We start from the raw sequence: 23,581 nt of genomic DNA, 5'->3' as shown, positions 1-23,581 counted from the left end.
AATGTCATATTACAGCTCTGTAAATTTGAGACCCACTGACTGACTTCTTAATTTGAATTCTTAAATATATCCTTTGAATCCAGTGTTCAGTCATATAATATCAGGTAATAATGGTACAAAAGATACCGTTTATTACACCCAAAAGTTTAATGATTTTTTTTTTTTTAGTTTGAATGAAATTATCATGTCAACTCATGCCGAAACATTGAATGTGGAAAAACCAATTTACACTTGTTCATACATGCTTTATAATATCATTCAAAGGTCGGTATTGTAATTATTTCTTTACATTTGTAAACCTCAAAATATGAGATTTCCCATTGAAGAAATATACATCAACCAAAATATAATATACAACTGATTTATAAATGTGAAGATCCCCAACCAATGTATAAACAAACATAATCACTCAGCATTTTCAAGCAGAACATATGCAAAACAGTTCTGAGAAAAACACACACACACACAAATCCCAAAGTTTCAAGCTTCCCATAGGTAAATTATCATTTTGATACTTATTCTCATTAAATTAATGGAGATGCTTAATTTGATATCAAACCATTGTGTATAAAGTGCACACATGAAAGACATTTGGATTTGATTATATTACAATGCTCAACAGAAGAATTCAAAGCTACAGCTTCAGGATTGCGGGTAGTGCAGTTCTTCAGACAGAAATTCATTATTATACATGACATAAAAAAAAAAATGAAATTAAACTAATTTCAGAAGTATAATAACCCTCGTAGACACATGTAAGTGTTTTATTTGTAATAATTTCTCTATTAATGAGTACATCTTTAAACAATAATCTGATATGCAACACACAGAATTTGGTTATTTATTGCACCTCAAAATTATATTGCATAGGATGTCAGCTGTTTACCAGCCCCTTTATTGCCCAGCCTAATTTTGAACAATGTTTATACAAACAAAAAAAAAATAGATGAAAATATGCAATAATTTTGTTCCATATATAGTATGAAGTACAGTCTACAAACCTGATCACATTAGAAAATGTTTTTTACAAGATGATTTTGTATGAATTCATACAATGTGATTCATAAATAGACATATTTTTAAATAATAATAATCATAAGGGTCCTCCCTTAAACCTAATTGTCAGTGTGGAGTAGGCAGATTGTATGGAAACGTAAGAATTAGATTCAAATTTATTAGGTTTGAATTTATAACCACCAATTCACCACAAATTGCCATGGAAGTGTGTTGTGTATACTGTATATTTCATCTTCCCTATCTTGATAAAACCCCAGCCACACATATGAATGTACCCTCTGATCTTTAAGTAACATGTTAATACATATCGTGATGTAAAAAAAAAAAAAAAAGAAAATTGCCAAATTCAATGTAACAAACATGATTTGTTTCTAGTGTGGGGGCGTTAAGGACAGAAGGTCATTCAGCAGTCCTGGCTCTCGCTGCAGGTCGAAGTGACGGCAGCTTTGGAGATGAAGAGCTTACCGCTGGGACAAACACACACTTCATAATATGTGTTGTAAATTCCATGAAATTCATCTGACGCTTCTCCCACAGGTAATGTCGGCAGACGAACACTTTCAGCATCTAAAATCAACTGTAACATACAGTGAAACCTTAATAATAATGTATTTCATGAAAGATTAGGCCACACTTTATTTTAAGGTGTCCTTGTTACACACGTTACATGAATTACTATTAAAATTACAATAAATTAAGCATAATTACATGCAAGTAACCCTGAGGCAAACCCTAACCATATAGTAAGAACATGTAGTTAATAAATACTACCTAGTACTTAAATGTATAATTACACTGTAACAAAGACACCTTAAAATAAAGTGTAACCAAAGCTTAAATAAAGGGATCAAGCGTAAATTCATAATTCCAAAAATATAAGTTATGCCAGCTCATGTATTGGTGATTTTAGCTCCATACCTAATCAAATGCTAATAAAAAAAATCTTCAAAATGTAAAGCTTTCAGGATTGCTTACCAGTCCTGCAGTTGAGTGTAGCTGAATATCAAAGTGTGCGGTCACATCAACATTTCCAGCCAAGGCTTTGACGTGAACGCCTTTTGGGGCATCCATGCTGAGAGATCGTGTTGGAGACTCTAGTCTTAAAAGATAGGACATTGCAGTTCATCGTTTGGACACAAGATGACCACAAGATATTCTCAAATTCAACTGTTTGATTCATAGAAACAGAGGGATCTGCATGACTGTGGGCAATACATTTACTTGTAAAAGACACTTTTAAAGGAGACAAAAATTAAGCCTTTGTTGAGAACCAGATGCCTTGGTAACTCGGGTCATCCCACATCACAAAACCTCTATTAAAGTTATTTTAGGTAATATAATCAGTACAGCCATTACTTTTAACATGGGCTGACCTTACAAGAATGTTTTTGAGAAAAAAAAAAAAAACAAATCAGATAAAATGCAGAGTTAAAAATGAAGCTACAATACAAACAAACTGGCAAAATTGCTGTATGGGAAATTACATTTTTAATAGTACAAGTACTTACTTTAGCTCTTTGTTAAGTACTGCTTTGACCATTGGAGTCCTGACAGAATGCTCAAAGATAGCACCTTCTGGACCTGTCCAAACACCAGAAAACTTACAACTATACAAAGGAAGCGGACAAATCATTCCATATATCTATTTAATCACATCATTGCATTTATTCACTAAAATACAGATTATCCCATTTATTATATTATTATATTGTATAACATATTATATTACACTGTATTAATCTTTGTTTGTATTAAAGAATACAGTGCAATTGTGTTTCATTGCCACAAATACTACATTCATGATAAATCAATGTACATAGGTATATATCATAATATATTAAATAAGATATTTGAGAGTTGGCATGGAAATGTGCTAATGCTAATAATATGAAATAACCAGAATGTCTTGAAACAGGCCTCATTCTTTAAATAAAATATTATTTGTTCTTTTTGGGGTGAAATATGATTTTAAAAAAAAACACTCATGGAAGGTAACATGAGATTCACCAATCAAAATAGCTCTAGGCTAGTTTAGATAAAGTATTAATATTTAACCCACTGTGCATCATGGGATAACAGACGTGTTGCTTTGGCTGGATCTGTTGTTTACAAAATCTCAGGATTTAACCAGCTAATTAATATGGCTGTTTCATATGTTAGAACATACTTACTATTCTCTTTATATTTTTCTTCATTCTATTTCAATTAATATTTGAAGTAACACATTAAAGTGCAACATTGTAAACAAAGTACTTCCTAACACTAAAACAGCACTAATAATACAACAGAGCATTTACGTTTCCTTCACATTTTTATTTATTTTATTTATTTATTTTTTTTAATTCAGGTCTATTTCTAGGCTCACCTGTTACACGGAGCTTTCCTTTTCCCACAACGGCTCCATTTACATCCGCATAAAATACATTTTCATCATGGTTGGAACTGATATTAAAGTATTGGCCAAAACCCTCGGCCTGATTGGGACCTATTGAGAATACAAAGAAATGATACATATATATTCAAACAGAATATTGATTAAACAGACTATATTCATTCTCATTAAATATCCATATTCATTTTCATATCCAGTTGTTCAGTTTTATGTTGCTGGGCTCTTAGCTCATGCATTAGCAAACAAGTCGTGACACAACAGAAACAAGATGCAACACAACAAAATTAGCACAACACAACAGAATCAAGCCACAACACAAAAGAAGCAAGTCACAACACAACAGAAACAAGACGTACAACAAAAGAAACAAAATGCAACACAACATACTGCAATTAGCACAACACAACAGAAACAAGTCACAATACATCAGAAACAAGATGCAACACAACGTTATCAGCACAACACAACAGAAACAAGTCACAACACAATGGAAACAAGATGCAACACGTTATCAGCACAACACAACAGAAACAAGATGAAACACAACAGAAACAAGTCACAACACAATGGAAACCAGATGCAACACAACGTTATCAGCACAACACAACAGAATCAAGCCACAACACAAAAGAAGCAAGTCACAACACAACAGAAACAAGACGTACAACAAAAGAAACAAAATGCAACACAACATACTGCAATTAGCACAACACAACAGAAACAAGTCACAATACATCAGAAACAAGATGCAACACAATGTTATCAGCACAACACAACAGGAACAAGATGCAATGCAACAAAATTAGCACAGCACAAAGGAAACAAGTCGCAACACAACAGAAACAAGCCACAACACAACAGAAGCAAGTCGCAACACAACAGAAACAAGCCATAACACAACAGATGCAAGGCGCAACACAACGTTATCAGCACAACACAACAGAAACAAGCCACAACACAACAGAAGCAAGTCGCAACACAACAGAAACAAGCCATAACACAACAGATGCAAGGCGCAACACAACGTTATCAGCACAACACAACAGAAACAAGTCGCAACATAACATAATTAGCACAACACAACCGAAACAAGTCGCAACACAATATAATTAGCACAAAACAACATAAACAAGTCGCAACACAACAGAAACAAGATGCAACACAACGTTTCAGCACAACACAACAAAAACAAGATGAAACACAACAGAAACAAGTCGCAACACAACAGAAACAAGATGCAACACAACGTTATCAGCACAACACAACAGAAACAAGATGAAACACAACAGAAACAAGTCACAACACAACAGAAACAAGTCGCAACACAATGGAAACCAGATGCAACACAACGTTATCAGCAAAACACAACAGAAACAAGTCGCAACACAACATAATTAGCAAAACACAACAGAAAGAAGTTGCAACACAACAGAAACAAGGCGCAACACTAAGTAAACAGGCTGCAATGCAACGAAAACAAGCCACATTATCAAAATTAGCACAACACAAAGGAAACAAGCTGCAACAATGAAATTAGCACAGTAAAATTAGCACAAAACAACAAAATGTGTCCAATGCATTGTGTTGTGGAGATTTTGTATACTACTGGGCCACTGTATAGAACTATTTATTGAACATTTAGACAAAAAAAATAAAATAGATAATAATAATTATAAAATAAGAGTTGGAATAGGTTGATATGATGATTGTCAGGCGTTAAGGTGGTATTCCAAAAGTGAAAGACACATGATGCCAAATGGCAATAAACACTAAGAAAATGAAAGAGTACTTCCACAACACAATGAACGTAACACGAGACAAAGAAACAGAAGAGAACTCTAGAACTTTAATCAAAAGCTTCTGTAACAAAAGAAAACATGAACTTAACTACTTATTGTTATGATCAAAGCTCTGTAGTTTTTGGACCAAAACTAATAATGCAATACAATACACTGATGAGTGAAAGGTGTAAAAATCATGTAATCAGCCAATAAATGTTTTGTGTATCTCATACCTACAGACACACTTCCTGTTACATCACCATTGGCATTACGAGCATTAAGCGTAACGTTTTCAGAGGAGTGCACCAGAAGAGCTGAATCCTGTAATGAAGATGAGAATGGACAAAATGGGCAACTAAATCAATCTATTTATCCATGTTTAAGTGTATACTTTAAATACCTCTTACCTCTCTGGAGTCAATTTCCTGGGCATAGACAGGGAACAAGAAGTCAGATTCTCCCTCTAGTCTTAGTCCATCTTCATTTACCTGCAGGTATCCCATGCCTTCCTGCAACAGCCAACAACACAGAGTGCTCTCTCAGCATCAGTGTGACTTCATGTGACAGCATGCAGTGGCCAGCTGAGATAAACTGGCTCAACCAAGGGCAAAATCTAAATATGGCTTATTTTTTTATTAGAAATGAATTAAATATGTGATCTGAAGTCCTTTAAGGGAAGTTCTCTCACCGTATTGAACCACATGACTCGCAGGATCCAGATTGTGAGGGCAAAGTTCACCACCAGAATGATGAGGAGAAGCAGAACAAACAGATAGAGGCAGCGTTTCCTCCAGCCATAGATGCCGATCATGTAGATGTAGTCAGTGACTGGAGCCAGAGCCCCGGACTCATCTGTGGTGGTGAGGTACTGCTCACGAACCATCTGGGAATGAAGATTCATGGTCAGCTACACATTATAACTACAATTCAGGAAAGTTACACAAGATATTTTACAGCCTGAACGAACGTTGCCTTGCCATTAGTCAAATTATCTGATACATTAGACACTTACTGACCTTGACACACGTTGATTTTTGTTTTGTATATTTAGGGCCCGAGCACCGAGGTGCGAGGACCCTCTTGTATCTGCTTTGTTTTTTATTAGGGCCCGAGCACCGAGGTGCGAGGACCCTCTTGTATCTGCTTTGTTTTTTATTATTAGGGCCCGAGCACCGATGGTGTGAGGACCCTCTTGGAATTGCTCCGTTTATTATTATTATTAGGGCCCGAGCACCGATGGTGTGAGGACCCTATTGGAATTGCTCCGTTTATTATTATTATTATTCCGCTTCTCCAAAATGAATCGCATTTTTGAGTGCCTAAACATGCTCAAAAAGTCACCAAATTTTGCAGACGCCTCCGAACTGGCGAAAATTTACGTCTGATATGGGTTTCAGAAGTGGGCGTGGTAAAATGGCTCGACAGCGCCACCTATGCACATTCAGCGGTGTGCGCCTCGAGCTACCTTTCACGTACATGTACGAAAATCGGTACACACATGTAACACATCAATACCTACAAAAAAGACTCTTGGAGCAAAATTCTAAACCCAACAGGAAGTCGGTTATTTTTAATATTATGAGCAAATTTTGTGTCATTTTTGCCATTTCCATGCGCTGTATTTTAACGAACTCCTCCTAGAGATTTCTTCAAATCAACACCAAATTTGGTATGCCTAATCTAAAGGCCTTTGCGATGTTAAATTGCGAAGATTTTGAGTTTTCGTTGAAGGGCGTGTCTGTGGCGGCCTGGCGAACTTCGATGACTCGCCATGAAAAATGAAGTTGCTATAACTCAGACATACAATGTCCAATCTGCCCCAAACTTCACATGGTTGATAAGACTCTGGAACAGAATAGATTGACATGCCCATATGCAGTTATAGTCATAGCGCCACCTATTGGCAACAGGAAGTGTCATATTTTATGCTGCGAAGAACTACTCCTAGAAATTTTATGACATCAATGTCTTTTTTGTGGTCAGTCTAATCTAAAGGCCTGTGCGATGTTAAGTTGTGAAGATCTTGAGTTTTCGTTAAAAGGCGTGTCCATGGCGCCGTCACGAAGTTCGATGTCTCGCCATGGGAATAAAAGATGTTATAACTCAGGCATAAAATGTCCGATCTTCCCCAAACTGCACATGTGTGATTAGAGTCCTGGCCTGAACGCATCTGAAGGCCAAAATTCCATGAGGTGTGGCAAAATGGCTCGATAGCGCCACCTATACACTTTCAACAGAGTGCGCCTCGAGCTATGTTTCACGTACATGTACAAAAATCGGTATACACATGTAACACAGCAATACCTACAAAAAAGTCTCTTGGCACGAAATCCGAATCCCAACAGGAAGTCGGTTATTTAGAATTTTCTCTGCAAAATTGGCGTTGTTTTTGCCATTTTCAGGGGTTGTACTTTAACGAACTCCTCCTAAAGATTTATTCAGATCAACAACAAACTTGGTCAGTGTAATCTTAAGCCCTTTGCGATGTTAAATTGCGAAGATCTTTAGATTTCGTTAAAGGGCGTGTCCATGGCGGCCTGACAAATTTCGATGTTTCGCCATGAAAAAGGAAGTTGCTGTAACTCAGACATACAATGTCCAATCTGCCCCAAACTTCACGTTAGATAAAACTTCCGCCCTTAACAGATCTACATGCCCACATTCAGTTATAGTCATAGCGCCACCTATTGGCAACAGGAAGTGACATGTTTTACGCTGCGACAAACTACTCCTATAATTTTTTTGAGATTAACATATATTTTGTGGTCAGTCTAATCTAAAGGCCTGTGCAATGTTAACTTTTGGAGATCTTGAGTTTTTGTTAAAGGGCGTTTCCATGGCGCCATGACAAAATTTGATGTCTTTCCACAGCAAGAGAAGTTGTTGTAACTCAAGCATAAAATGTTCAATCTTCCCCAAACTTCAAATGTTTGATAAGAGTCCTGGCCTGAACACATCTGAAGGCCAATATTCCATTATAATGATAGCGCCACCCGCTGGCCATACAAAGATTGGCACATATATGGGATATACTTTGATATATTCCACTTATATTTAGGACATTAAATGCATATTTCTCAACGTTCACCTTTTTACTAAAGCAACACGATGGCGGTGAGCCCGGGTGCGAGGGCCCGTTCATCGCTGCTTGCAGCTTTAATTATTATTATTATTATTATTATTATTATTATTATTATTCTTCTTCTCCAAAATGAATCGCATTTTTGAGGGCCTAAACATGCTCGAAAAGTCATGAAACTTTGCACACACCTCAGAACTGGCGAAAATTTACGTCTGATATGGGTTTCAGAAGTGGGTGTGGCAAAATGGCTCAACAGCGCCACCTATACACGTTCAACAGTGTGCGCCTCGAGCTACGTTTCATGTACATGTATGAAAATCGGTATACACATGTAACTCTCCAATACCTACAAAAAAGTCTCTTGGAGCAAAATCCGAAACCCAACAGGAAGTCCGTTATTACTAATATTATGAGCAAATTTTGTGTCATTTTTGTCATTTCCATGCGTTGTATTTTAACGAACTCCTCCCAGAGATTCATTCAGATCAACACCAAATTTGGTATGCCTAATCTGAAGGCCTTTGCGATGTTAAATTGCGAAGCTTTTGAGTTTTCGTTAATGGGCGTGTCCGTGGTGGCCTGGCGAATTTCGATGATTCGCCATCAAACAGGAAGTTGCTATAACTCAGACATACAATGACCAATCTGCCCCAAACTTCACATGTTTGATGAGACTCCTGACCTGAACAGATTGACATGCCCATATTCAGTTATAGTCATAGCGCCACCTATTGGCAACAGGAAGTGACATATTTTACACTGCGATTAACTACTCCTAGAAATTTTATGACATCAATGTATTTTTTGTGGTCAGTCTAATCTAAAGGCCTGTGCGATGTTAAGTTGTGAAGATCTTGAGTTTTCGTTAAAAGGCGTGTCCATGGCGCCATCACGAAGTTCAATGTCTCGCCATGGGAATAAAAGATGTTATAACTCAGGCATAAAATGTCCGATCTTCCCCAAACTGCACATGTGTGATAAGAGTCCTGGCCTGAACACATATGAAGGCCAAAATTCCATCAGGTGTGGCAAAATGGCTCGATAGCGCCACCTATACACTTTCAACAGAGTGCGCCTCGAGCTATGTTTCACGTACATGTACAAAAATCGGTATACACATGTAACACACCAATACCTACAAAAAAGTCTCTTGGTACGAAATCCGAATCCCAACAGGAAGTCGGTTATTTCTAATATTATGAGCAAATTTAGTGTCATTTTTGTCATTTCCATGCGTTGTATTTTAACGAACTCCTCCTAGAGATTAATTCAGATCAACACCAAATTTGGTATGCCTAATCTAAAGGCCTTTGCGATGTTAAATTGCGAAGCTTTTGAGTTTTCGTTGAATGGCCTGTGTGTGGCGGCCTGGCGAATTTCGATGATTCGCCATGAAACAGGAAGTTGCTATAACTCAGACATACAATGACCAATCTGCCCCAAACTTCACAAGTTTGATGAGACTCCTGTCCTGAACAGTTTGACACGACCATATTCAGTTATAGTCATAGCGCCACCTATTGGCAACAGGAAGTGACATATTTCACTCTGCGACAAACTACTCCTAGAAATTTTTGACATCAATGTCTTTTTTGTCGTCAGTCTAATCTAAAGGCCTGTACGATGTTAAATTGAGAAGATCTTGAGTTTTCGTTAAAGGGCGTGTCCATGGCGCCATGTCAAAGTTCGATGTCTCGCCATGGGAGTAGAAGTTGTTGTAACTCAGTCATAAAATATCAGATCTTGCCCAAACTTCAAATGTTTGATAAGAGTACAGACCTGAACACATCTGGAGGCTAATTTTCCATTGGGTGTGGCAAAATGGCTCGATAGCGCCACCTATACATTTTCAATGGAGTGCGCCTCGAGCTACATGACATATACATGTACGAAAATCGGTAAACATATGTAACACACCAATAGCTACAAAAAAGTATTTTGGTACGAAATCCGAATCCCAACAGGAAGTCGGTTATTTTTAATTTTCCCTGCAAAATTGGTGTTGTTTTTGTCATTTTCAGGGGTTGTATTTTAACGAACTCCTCCTAGAGATTTATTCAGATCAACACCAAACTTGGTCAGTGTAATCTAAAGCCCTTTGCCATGTTAAATTGCGAAGGAATTGAGGTTTCGTTAAAGGGCGTGTCCATGGCGGCCTGACAAATTTTGATGATTCGCCATGAAAAATGATGGTGCTATAACTCACACATACAATGTCCAATCCGCCCCAAACTTCACATTTTTGATAAGACTCTTCACCTGAACAGATCTACATGCCAATATTCAGTTATAGTCATAGCGCCACCTATTGGCAACTGGAAGTGACATATTTTACACTGTGACAAACTACTCCTAGAAATTTTATGACATCAATGTCTTTTTTGTGGTCAGTCTAATCTAAAGACCTGTGTGATGTTTAGTTGTGAAGATCTTGAGTTTTTGTTAAAAGGCATGTCCATGTCGCCATGACGAAGTTCGATGTCTCGCCATGGGAATAAAAGATGTTATAACTCAGGCATAAAATGTCCGATCTTGCCCAAACTTCACATGTGTGATAAGGGTCCTGGCTTGAACACATCTGAAGGCCAATATTCCATTATAACGATAGCGCCACCTGCTGGCAACAGGAAGATTGGCACACATATGGAATAAACTTTGATATATTGCACTTATATTTATGAGTTTAAATGCATCTTTCTCAACGTTCACCTTTTTACTAAAGCCACACGATGGCGGTGAGCCCGGGTGCGAGGGCCCGTTCATCGCTGCTTGCAGCTTTAATTATTATTCTTCTTCTTCTTCTTCTCCCGAATGAATCGCATTTTTGAGGGCTTTAACATGCTCAAAAAGTCATGAAACTTTGCACACTCGTCAAACCTGGTGAAAATTTTCGTCTGATATAGGATTCAGAAGAGGGTGTGGCAAAATGGCTCGACAGCGCCACCTATACCAAGAAAATCAACAGCCTTCCAGCTATGTTTCACGTACATGCACGAAAATTGGCACACATATGTAACACACCAATACCTACAAAAAAGACTCTTGGAGCGAAATTCTAAACCCAACAGGAAGTCGGTTATTTTTAATATTATGAGCATATTTTGTGTAATTTTGGTCATTTCCATGTGTTGTATTTTAACGAACTCCTCCTAGAGAGTTCTTCAAATCAACACCAAATTTGGTATGCCTAATCTAAAGGCCTTTGCGATGTTAAATTGCGAAGATCCTGACTTTTCGTTGAAGGGCGTGTCCGTGGCGGCCTGGCGAATTTCGATGATTCGCCATAAAAAATGAAGTTGCTATGACTCACACATACAATGACCAATCTGCCCCAAACTTCACATGTTTGATGAGACCCCGAACCTGAACAGATTGACATGCCCATATTCAGTTATAGTCATAGCGCCACCTATTGGCAACAGGAAGTGACATATTTTATGCTGCGACGAACTACTCCTAGAAATTTTATGACATCAATGTCTTTTTTGTGGTCAGTCTAATCTAAAGGCCTGTGCGATGTTCAGTTGTGAAGATCTTGAGTTTTCGTTAAAAGGCTTGTTCATGGCGCCGCGACGAAGTTCGATGTCTCGCCATGTGAATAAAAGATGTTATAACTCAGGCATAAGATGTCCGATCTTCCCCAAACTTCACATGTGTGATAAGAGTCCTGGCCTGAACAGATCTTCAGGCCAATATTCCACCGGGTGTGGCAGAATGGCTCTATAGCGCCACCTATACACTTTCAACGGAGTGCGCCTCGAGCTATGTTTCACGTACATGTACAAAAATTGGTACACACATGTAACACTCCAATACCTACAACAAAGTCTCTTGGTACGAAATCCGGATCCCAACAGGAAGTCGGTTATTTTGAATTTTCCCTTCAAAATTGCTGTTGTTTTTGCCATTTTCAGGGGTTGTACTTTAACGAACTCCTCCTAGAGATTTATTCAGATCAACATCAAACTTGGTCAGTGTAATCTAAAGCCCTTTGCGATAATAAATTGCGAAGGACTTGAGGTTTCGTTAAAGGGCGGGTCCATGGCGGCCTGAAAAATTTCGATGTTTCGCCATGAAAAAGGAAGTTGCTGTAACTCAGACATACAATGTCCAATCTGCCCCAAACTTCACATGTTGGATAAGACTCTTGACCTGAACAGATCTACATGCCAATATTCAGTTATAGTCATAGCGCCACCTATTGGCAACAGGAAGTTACATATTTTACACTGCGACAAACTACTCCTAGAAATTTTATGAAATCAATGTCTTTTTTGTGGTCAGTCTAATCTAAAGACTTGTGTGATGTTTAGTTGTGAATATCTTGAGTTTTTGTTAAAAGGTGTGTCCATGGCGCCGTGATGAAGTTCAATGTCTCGCCATGGGAATAAAAGATGTTATAACTCAGGCATAAAATGTCCGATCTTGCCCAAACTTCACTTGTGTGATAAGGGTCCTGGCCTGAACAGATCTGAAGGCCAATATTCCATCGAGTGTGGCAAAATGGCTCAATAGCGCCACCTATACACTTTCAACGGAGTGCGTATACACTTTAAACGGAGTGCGCCTTGAGCTATGTTTCACGTACATGTACAAGAATCGGTACACACATGTAACACACCAATATCTACGAAAAAGTCTCTTGGTACGAAGTCCGAATCCCAACAGGAAGTCAGTTATTTGGAATTTTCTCTGCAAAATTAGTGTTGTTTTGGCCATTTTCAGGGGTTGTACTTTAACGAACTCCTCCTAGATATTTATTCAGATCAACACCAAACTTGGTCAGTGTAATCTAAAGCCTTTTGCGATCTTAAATTGCGAAGATCTTGAGGTTTCGTTAAAGGGCGTGTCCATGGCGGCCTGACAAATTTCATTGTTTCGCCATGAAATAGGATGTTGTTGTAACGCAGGCATAAAGTGTCCAATCCTCCCCAAACCTCACATGTTCGATAAAAGTCCTGCCCTGAACACATCTGAAGGCCAATATTCCATTATAATGATAGCGCCACCTGCTGGCAACAGGAAGATTGGCACATATATGGAATAAACATTGATATATTCTACTTATATTTATGAGTTTAAACGCATATTTCTCACCGTTCACCTATTAACTAAAGCCACTCGCTGCCGGTGAGCCCGGGTGCGAGGGCCCGTTCATCGCTGCTTGCAGCTTTAATTATTATTATTATTCTTCTTCTTCTTCTCCCGAATGAATCGCATTTTTGAGGGCTTTAACATGCTCAAAAAGTCATGAAACTTTGCACACGCGTCAAACCTGGTGAAAATTTTCGTCTGATATAGGATTCAGAAGAGGGTGTGGCAAAATGGCTCGACAGCGCCACCTATACCAAGAAAATCAACAGCCTTCCAGCTATGTTTCACGTACATGCACGAAAATTGGCACACATATGTAACACACCAATACCTACAAAAAAGACTCTTGGAGCGAAATTCTAAACCCAACAGGAAGTCGGTTATTTTTAATATTATGAGCATATTTTGTGTAATTTTGGTCATTTCCATGTGTTGTATTTTAACAAACTCCTCCTAGAGAGTTCTTCAAATCAACACCAAATTTGGTATGCCTAATCTAAAGGCCTTTGCGATGTTAAATTGCGAAGATCTTGAGTTTTCGTTGAAGGGCGTGTCCGTGGCGGCCTGGCGAATTTCGATGATTCGCCATGAAAAATGAAGTTGCTATAACTCACACATACAATGTCCAATCTGCCCCAAACTTCACATGTTTGATGAGACTCCGAACCTGAACAGATTGACATGCCCATATTCAGTTATAGTCATAGCGCCACCTATTGGCAACAGGAAGTGACATATTTTACGCTGCGACGAACTACTCCTAGAAATTTTATGACATCAATGTCTTTTTTGTGGTCAGTCTAATCTAAAGGCCTGTGCGATGTTCAGTTGTGAAGATCTTGAGTTTTCGTTAAAAGGCTTGTTCATGGCGCCGCGACGAAGTTCGATGTCTCGCCATGGGAATAAAAGATGTTATAACTCAGGCATAAAATGTCCGATCTTCCCCAAACTTCACATGTGTGATAAGAGTCCTGGCCTGAACAGATCTGCAGGCCAATATTCCACCGGGTGTGGCAGAATGGCTCTATAGCGCCACCTATACACTTTCAACGGAGTGCGCCTCGAGCTATGTTTCACGTACATGTACAAAAATTGGTACACACATGTAACACTCCAATACCTACAAAAAAGTATCTTGGTACGAAATCCGGATCCCAACAGGAAGTCGGTTATTTTGAATTTTCCCTTCAAAATTGGTGTTGTTTTTGCCATTTTCAGGGGTTGTACTTTAACGAACTCCTCCTAGAGATTTATTCAGATCAACACCAAACCTGGTCAGTGTAATCTTAAGCCCTTTGCGATGTTAAATTGTGAAGATCTTTAGATTTCGTTAAAGGGCGTGTCCATGGCGGCCTGACAAATTTCGATGTTTTGCCATGAAAAAGGAAGTTGCTGTAACTCAGACATACAATGTCCAATCTGCCCCAAACTTCACATGTTGGATGAGACTCTTGACCTGAACAGATCTACATGCCCATATTCAGTTATAGTCATAGCGCCACCTATTGGCAACAGGAAGTGTCATATTTTACACTGTGACAGACTATTTCTAGAAATTGTATGACATCAATGTCTTTTTTGTGGTCAGTCTAATCTAAAGACCTGTGTGATGTTTAGTTGTGAAGATCTTGAGTTTTTGTTAAAAGGCGTTTCCATGGTGCCGTGACGAAGTTCGATGTCTCGTCATGGGAATAAAAGATGTTATAACTCAGGCATAAAGTGTCCGATCTTGCCCAAACTTCACGTGTGTGATAAGGGTCCTGGCCTGAACAGATCTGAAGGCCAATATTCCATTGGGTGTGGCAAAATGGCTCGATAGCGCCACCTATAAACTTTCAACGGAGTGCATATGCAAATTCAATGGAATGTGCCTCGAGCTATTTTTCACGTACATGTACAAAAGTCGGTACACACATGTAACACACCAATACCTACAAAAAAGTCTCTTGGTACGAAATTCGAATCCCATCAGGAAGTCGGTTATTTAGAATTTTCTCTGCAAAATTGGTGTTGTTTTTGCCATTTTCAGGGGTTGTACTTTAACAAACTACTCCTAGAGATATATTCAGATCAACACCAAACTTGGTCAGTTAAATCTAAAGGAATTTGCGATGTTAGATTGCAAAGATTTTGAGGTTTCGTTAAAGGGCGTGTCCATGGCGGCCTGACAAATTTCGATGTTTCGCCATGAAAAAGGAAGTTGCTGTTACTCAGATTTACAATGTCCAATCTGCCCCAAACTTCACATGTTAGATAAGACTTCTACCCTTAACAGATCTACATGCCCATATTCAGTTATAGTCATAGCGCCACCTGCTGGCAACAGGAAGTGACATGTTGTATGCTGTGACAAACTACTCCTAGAATTTTTTTGAGATTAATGTATTTTTTTGTAGTCAGTCTAATCTAAAGGCCTGTGCAATGTTAACTTGTGGAGATCTTGAGTTTTTGTTAAAGGGCGTGTCCATGGCGTCATGACAAATTTTGATGTCTCGCCACAGCAAGAGAAGTTGTTGTAACTCAGGCATAATTTGTTCGATCTTCCCCAAACTTCACATGTTCAATAAGAGTCCTGCCCTGAACACATCTGAAGGCCAATAGTCCATTATAAAGAGAGCACCACCTACTGGCAACACAAAGATTGGCACAAATATGGAGTAAACTTTGATATATTCCACTTATATTTATGAGTTTAAATGCATATTTCTCACCGTTCACCTATTTACTAAAGCCACTCGCTGCCGGTGAGCCCGGGTGCGAGGGCCCGTTCATCGCTGCTTGCAGCTTTAATGTTGATTGAGTTTTGTTCAATAAGCAGAGAAACAGTTGTGTGTTTTCTAAGAAATACAATTAAAATTCATTTGAAATGTGAAATTTTAAAGTATGATTATAATAGAAGCGATACGTTCGATTCATCACATTAATGTTCCTGTGGCTCAGTGGTAGATGCATTGCGTTTGCAGCGCAAAAAGTTGTGGGTTCCATTCCCAGGGAACACACATACTGGTTAAAAAAAAAGCCTGAATGCACTGTAGGTCGCTTTGGATAAACGCGTCCACTAAATGCATAAATGTAAATTTATGAATTGCATTTGATCCATGGCCTATATATATTATCAACAACAAATATTAGTAACACTTTATTTTTTAGAACCAATTCTCACTATCAACTAGCTGTTTATTAGCATGCATATTATTTAAATATCAGATGTTTATTAGTACTTATAAAGCAATTATTCTGCCTTATTCTGCATGACCATATTTTAGATCCCTTCATTCGACCCCATACCAAAATTCAACAACTACCGTACTAACTATTACTGTTTGTGGATGGTAAAGTTTATGCTCACCAAGTCTGCATTTATTTAAAACAGTAATACTGTAAAATATTGGTACGATTTAAAACTAAATATAGTATAATTCATTCCTGTGATGCAAAACTGAAGAACTTTCAGCATCCAGTCTTTAGAGTCACATGACCCTTCAGAAATCAATCTGATATGCTAATTTGCTGCTCAAAAAAACAAAAACGGTTAAAACAGTTGAGCTTATTAAAATGTTTGTGGATTGTTCAGGGGTTTTTGTTGAACAGCAAGTTCAGACGAAAAGCATTTATTTTTAAATAGAAATAATCTGTAACAATATAATTGTGTTTACTGTCACTTTTGATTAGTTCAATGCATCATTGCTGTACAAAGGGAAAATATCTTACTGACCCCAAACTTTCAAACTGTGGTGCAGCAATGTGCTTAACACCACTCCCAAAACATCTTCACCCATTTAAAAACATCCTAGCACCCATCCTCACATTTTCTTGTTAAAATATAAATTTCATTATATTTGCTGTTTTCTGTTAAAACATAGGGTTTTTGTCAAGAAAGTGCTTGTACAACATTCATTTTGAATCGAATAATGAGTGAACACGCTATTGTCAGATGAAGGAAAAACTGAAACGCAGCCTTTGTGTCTCCGCAGCAACTCATCCAAGCATTCCTTGGGTTAGGAGCTGCATGATTCAATTCCCATTCCTTTCTAATCCCTTTTAAAACATAATTACCAGCCAGTAATTACACATTCATATGATATCAATGAAGTCGTACAAGTAAGTAAACATCTTGACTCCACAAGACAGCCTCTCTTTTTCTCTCTGAGGACGTCTCAGGACTTTTTCCACTAACCCACCCTGCTGATGCTCTTTCACTGTTTCCAGTCTCGTCTAAGCTGCATGCCAAGAGAGAAAAATTACAGCAGAACACTGTCTTTCCAAACCACCGAGGTCCGACTGTGTTTTTAACAGAGATTCCGAGATAGTGTAGTGTCAAAGCTGGACCTGATCAAATATCAAGAGGACCCTGGAAGACTGAGCGGGCGTGCTATTGCTCTGTTTCTGTGGAGTTACGCTGGAGGATAAACGGATATGAGGTGGGAAAGAGCCCAGATAAGAGCTTGTGGAGAGAGGTTGTGGGCAAACATAACAAGCTGTATGAAGCTCTCCCCACTCTGTCTAATCTTGCCATCTGCATAACTCCAGCGCGCTGTAATGCCTCGGCCCTCTAAAAATAGGTCCCAGGACCATGCGCACATTTTAAAGAGGAAAAGCAGCCACAGTGTTTGAAGTAAAGATCAGAGAGCATTCATATGTTCGGCCTCAGACGCGCGACTAGTTTTTCATTTCAGTGGCATATGGTAATATTTTAGTATCATGAAAAAGGGATTAAAATACAGTTTGGTGCAAAAATAAAAGTTGTATTTATATTTCATATGTGAGCTTTTATTTGGATTATATTAATGAGTAAAAGATTATATAATTTACCAAACAACAATGAATATTGTTGAACCAATGTGATTATTATCAGGTTTTCATTCATTTATGTCTTCGTTATTCCATATTTTCTGATCATATAAACATTATTGGGCATGGGAAACAAGACTGATATTAAATCATCAAGTCACAAATCAAACTTGAATAAAATAATAAGATTTATAACTCAAAAGTGTGACTTACCCTTGCTGTTTTAGTGTGATCTGACACTCCTCTGCAGACTCGAATCTGCTTGTGCTACGCAGCAGTGCTCCGATCCGTCTGCCTGTCAAACCCTCAACAGCTGCCTTCCCTAAATCTGATCCTGGATCAGTCTCAGTGCAGACAACCCCCCCCCCCCCCTCCACCACCATCACCACGTCCCAAACTTCCTCTCGGGAACTCACATATCCTTCAGAGGTCTCTACGCCTCGCATTACGCAAACATAAGGATTTAATGATCACTTAGGAGTGGAGCAAGACCCATAAACACCAATAGCTAGTTGTGTAGTGTCTCAGGGAAGGAAGGAAGGAGGAGTAGAGGTGGGGACGGGGGGTGGAGGGGGGAATGACTGCCTTAGAGAATTATGGAGCATTTTCTTCACTTGTTTTACTTGTGAGTCGTTTTCTAAGCACAAGCTCAAGTTAGGGGCTTTGCTCATCGAGGATCTGCTTGTCTGTTGGACAGCGAGTCTTTCTCTATAGAGGCGGGTCACACTAAAACAGGACTGAGTATTAATAGATGCGCCTCTGCCAACAACAGAAGCTTCAGGCTTGTTATGTACTGTGCTTGTCTCTCTTACATAGTTTACGTAGTTTAGGAGTCAGAATGGCTCCTCGTCAAAATATTTATAAAACAACTCCCCAAAATGAATCCAAAAATGGAAATAAAATTTCCATTCTGTTATGATAGAACTTATTAGACATATGTTTTGCTTATATTTTTTATCAATCAATCACCTTTATTTATATAGTGCTTTAAACAAAATACATTGCGTCAAAGCACTGAACAACATTCATTTGGAAAACAGTGTCTCAATAGTGCAAAATGATAGTTAAGGCAGTTCATCATTGAATTCAGTTATGTCACCTCTGTTCAGTTAAATATAAGTAGATTTACCAGACTTATGGAAAAAGTGTTCGTTAGGCCAGTGAAGACCCACCTACAAACACTCAAAACATGTTATAGCTGTAATCTATAGCAATTTTATATAGTTTCCGTGACTTTTAAATGGGTACTTCTCTCATTTCCTTTAGGAAAATCTAGTTATATACAGCAAAATTTGATTTCTGCAAGAGTTTTTAAACAAAAAGTATCTTATGCTTCCCACAGCTGTATTCGTTTGATCAAAAATACAGTTAAACAGTAAAATAGTGACATATTATTACAGTTTCAAATAACTGGATTGTGGACTGTGATATAAATATATATATATATAAGGAGTTTTTAGTGAATAGAAAGTTTTGAAAGAATAGAAGTAAAACATTTTTTAATGGAAATCTTTTGTAACATGTAAACATGTCTTTACTATCAATTTAAATCAACTGAATACATCTACACAGATTAAAAGTAACCATTCCATACTGAATTATAAAATTATATATATATATATATATATATATATATATATATATATATATATATATATATATATATATATATATATATATATATATATATATATATAGTGGGGATCGAAAGTTTGGGCACCCCTTGCAGAATCTGTGAAAATATGAGTAATTTTCAAAAAATAAGAGAGATCATACTAAATGCAGGTTATTTTTTATTTAGTACTGTCCTGAGTAAGATATTGTACATAAAAGATATTAACATTTAGTCAACAAGACAAAAAAATTGCTGAAATTATTAAAATAACCCCACTCAAAAGTTTGGGAAACCTTGGTTCTTAATACTGTGTTCTGTTACCTGATGATCCTCGACTGTCTTTCTGTTTTGTGATGGTTGTGCATGAGTCCCTTGTTTGTTCTGAACAGTTAAACTGAGCAGCGTTCTTCAGAAAAATCTTTAAGGTCCTGCAGATTCTTCAGTTTTCCAGCATCTTTGCATATTTGAACCCTTTCCAGCAGTGACTGTATGATTTTGAGATACATCTTTTCAGACTGAGGATATTTGAGGGACTCAAACACAACTATTTAAAAAGATTCAAACATTCACTGATGCTCCAGAAGGAAACAAGATGCATTAAGAACTGGGGGGTGAAAACTTTTGGAATTTGAAGATCAAGGTAAATTTTACTTAATTTGTGTACCGGGAAACATAAAAGTATCTTCTGTTGCTTACGAAGGGCAGAACTAAATGGAAAAAATTATATTTCAACAAAATAAGATAAATTTGGCTATCTTCATCATGTTCAAAAGTTTTCACCCCCCAGCTCTTCATGCATCTAGTTTCCTTCTGGAGCATCAGTGAATGTTTGAATCTTTTTAAATGGTTGTGTTTGAGTCCCTCAATTGTCCTTAGTGTGAAAAGATGCATCTCAAAATCATAAAGTCACTGCTGGAAAGGGTTCAAATATGCAAAGATGCTGGAAAACTGAAGAATCTGCAGGACCTTAAAGATTGATCTCACAATCAAAACGTACATATTTAGATGTAAATTAAGGCGAGACACTGCAGGAGAATAGGGCAAAAAAAAATAACTAATAGTTATCACCTTACTTACCCAGTTGATTGATTACTTTGATTATTGCAAACATTTTTTGTATTATAAGTTTTCAAAAATGTAATGCTTAAATATGCATATGAGGCATTATTTAATGAAATATGTGCTAATTTGCATAAATTTCTAGTACAAAAATCTGAACACTAGATCAAGTCAGTTTTCAAAAAATGTGTTTAATTTTTTTGACATATTAGAGTCAAAAAAATTTACAGAGGAAATTCTGGTTATCTTTTTTTTTCACTCCATAATTCAGAAAATACTTTGAACAGCCAGAAAACAATATATTTTCACAGTTTTGGGGGGAATAAAATGTTGTATATAATCAAGGAAAATATATATGAACAAATCCCCTGTAAAAACCTTCAGAATATAGACAGGAATAAAATTGTCAAGTTTGGTGTGTGTAAGTGCTACTGAAGTGGAGATTTATGGCACAGTGTTGAAGATAAAACTCATTTTGAGAAAACGGCCTTTAAAAATATGTATTGTAATTGAAATCTATTGACACCAACAGATAAAGTGCTATAAAAGAAACACTTAACAGTGTCCTTTGGATGTTTTCCTTCCACTAGTTTGAAAAAGCACTTTATGAAAAACCAAATAGCCCGTAATTAGACGTAATTACAGCAGCCAGCTTCTAAATTTCTGAGACTGTATTTGTGATTTTCCTTAGTTTTCTTAGTCAGTTATAATCATCAAAATTAAAAGAAATAAAACATTTGAAATATATCAGTCTGTGTGTAATGAATAAATTTAATGTACAAGTTTCACTTTTTGAATGGATTTAGTTAAATAAATCAACTCTTTGATGATATTCTAATTATATGACCAGTACCTGTGTGTGTGTGTGTGTGTGTGTGTGTGTGTGTGTGCGTGTGTGTGTGTGTGTGTGTGTATATATATATATATATATATATATATATATATATATATATATATATATATATATATATATATATATATATATATATATATATATATATATATATTTAACTAATTCCATTAAAAAAGTGAAACTTGTATATATATACTTGTATACAGAATAGAATATTAGAATATTACTTTACACCAAATACAAACTTCGAACCCTGATTTCCAAAGGAAATGCAAAATTTACTTTCATCAGAGTACATAACTTTGGACCACTCCACAGAAGTCCAGTCCTTTTTGTCTTTAGCCCACGCGACACACTTCTGACACTGTCTGTTGTTCAAGAGTGGCTTGACACAAGGAATGCGACAGCTGAAACCCATGTCTTGCATACGTCTCTGTGTTGTGGTTCTTGAAGCACTGACTCCAGCTGTAGTCCACTCTTTGTGAATCTCCCCCACATTTTTAAATGGATTGTTTCACAATACTCTACAGGGTGAGGTTACCCCTATTGCTTGTACACTTTTTTTCTACCATACCTTTTCCTTCCCTTCGTCTCTCTATTAATGTGCTTGGACACAGAGCTCTGTGAGCAGCCAGCCTCTTTTGCAATGACCTTTCCACCGTATTGCCTTCCTTGTGCAAGGTGTCAATGGTCATCTTTTGACAACTGTCAGGTCAGCAGTCTTCCCCATGATTGTGTAGCCTACAGAACTAGACTGAAAGACCATTTAAAGCCTTTGCAGGTGTTTTGAGTTAATTAGCTGATTATAGTGTTGCACCAGGTGTCTTCAATATTGAACCTTTTCACAATATTCTAATTTTCTGAGATACTGAATTTGGGATTTTCCTTAGTTGTCAGATATAATCATCACAATTAAAATAAATAAACATTTGAAATATATCAGTCTGTGTGTAATAAATGATTATAATATACAAGTTTCACTTTTTAAATGGAATTAGTGAAATAATTTTTTTTTGATGATATTCTAATTATATGACCAACATTTGTATGTGTATATATATATATATATATATATATATATATATATATATATATATACGTAATATTTTTACTTTATTCTCGTAGGCCTATTATGACTTTATTCTCGAAATATTATGACTTTAATCTTGTAATCTTAGAATTTTTTTAAATTTGCCAATATTTTTTTGAGATATATTTATTTTAGATATATTTAAAAAAATATATGTATTTTCTATTTTGTTGCTAAATAAAAAAAAAAAATTATAAGATTACGAGATTAAAGTCGTAATATTTCGATAATAAAGACGAAATGTTTCGAGAATAAAGTCGTAATAGGCCTACTACAAGAATAAAGTAAAAATATTACGAAAATAAAGTAATACTAAGAGAATAAAGTAGAAATATTACAAACATAAAGTCGAAAAATTATGAGATTAAAGTCAAAATGTTATGAGAATAAAGTCAAAATATTATGAGAATACATTTTCACATAGCCTATTTGGAATTTTCACAAAGAAATCAATTTAATGTAATGAATTGTTTCACATAAATACAGTGATCTGATCATTAAAGAGCTTGAAAAACACATTATTGTAAGACACATAATTAGTGTTTTGCTATAAAACTGATTTTGATTAACTGATAAAAGCTGAGACATTAAAAGTAGGTTTATCAGTGTCTTATTCTTGGTTTATTATATGTTGCACAGGGCGTGTAAAATAAGGCGATGTTCAGCGAGTTCCGAACAAATTTGGAGCTTCACTGGCAAACGTGCAGCAGTATTCACATGTCCCATACCACAATCATCCCACAGCCACTTGCTGTCATGCCATAAATCAGTGTCGCAAATATTCAGTGCTTACGATCTAGTATGGTA

The 23,581-nt window shown here is 36.9% G+C and overlaps 1 protein-coding gene across 1 annotated transcript; it reads right to left on the bottom strand.

Moving 5' to 3' along the window:
• Window positions 1–153: 153 nt before the first annotated feature.
• LOC113115295 (gamma-sarcoglycan-like) lies at window positions 154–18,520 on the bottom strand. The gene is made up of 8 exons (XM_026282763.1): window positions 18,371–18,520; window positions 5,879–6,073; window positions 5,598–5,699; window positions 5,424–5,511; window positions 3,383–3,502; window positions 2,526–2,598; window positions 1,993–2,116; window positions 154–1,594 (listed from the first exon to the last, which is right to left on the bottom strand). Exons 2-8 carry the CDS (start codon window positions 6,071–6,073, stop codon window positions 1,421–1,423), a joined length of 876 nt encoding a protein of 291 aa, XP_026138548.1. The 5' UTR covers window positions 18,371–18,520; the 3' UTR covers window positions 154–1,420.
• Window positions 18,521–23,581: the final 5,061 nt, after the last annotated feature.

This window comes from Carassius auratus, chromosome 15 (genome assembly GCF_003368295.1).
Source record: "Carassius auratus strain Wakin chromosome 15, ASM336829v1, whole genome shotgun sequence".
Classification (NCBI taxonomy): Eukaryota; Metazoa; Chordata; class Actinopteri; order Cypriniformes; family Cyprinidae; genus Carassius; species Carassius auratus.
The sequence above is the reverse complement of the archived record's forward strand: the minus strand, read 5'-3'. Positions and strand labels throughout refer to the sequence as shown.

Coding starts and splice junctions, on each gene's coding strand:
- LOC113115295 (XM_026282763.1), bottom strand. CDS start 6,073: ATGGTTCGTGAGCAGTACCTCACCACCACAGATGAGTCCGGGGCTCTG. Junction 5,512..5,597: donor AGGAAATTGACTCCAGAGAG/GTAAGAGGTATT, acceptor TCTTCATTACAG/GATTCAGCTCTTCTGGTGCA. Junction 3,503..5,423: donor AACAGGAAGTGTGTCTGTAG/GTATGAGATACA, acceptor TATTCTCAATAG/GTCCCAATCAGGCCGAGGGT.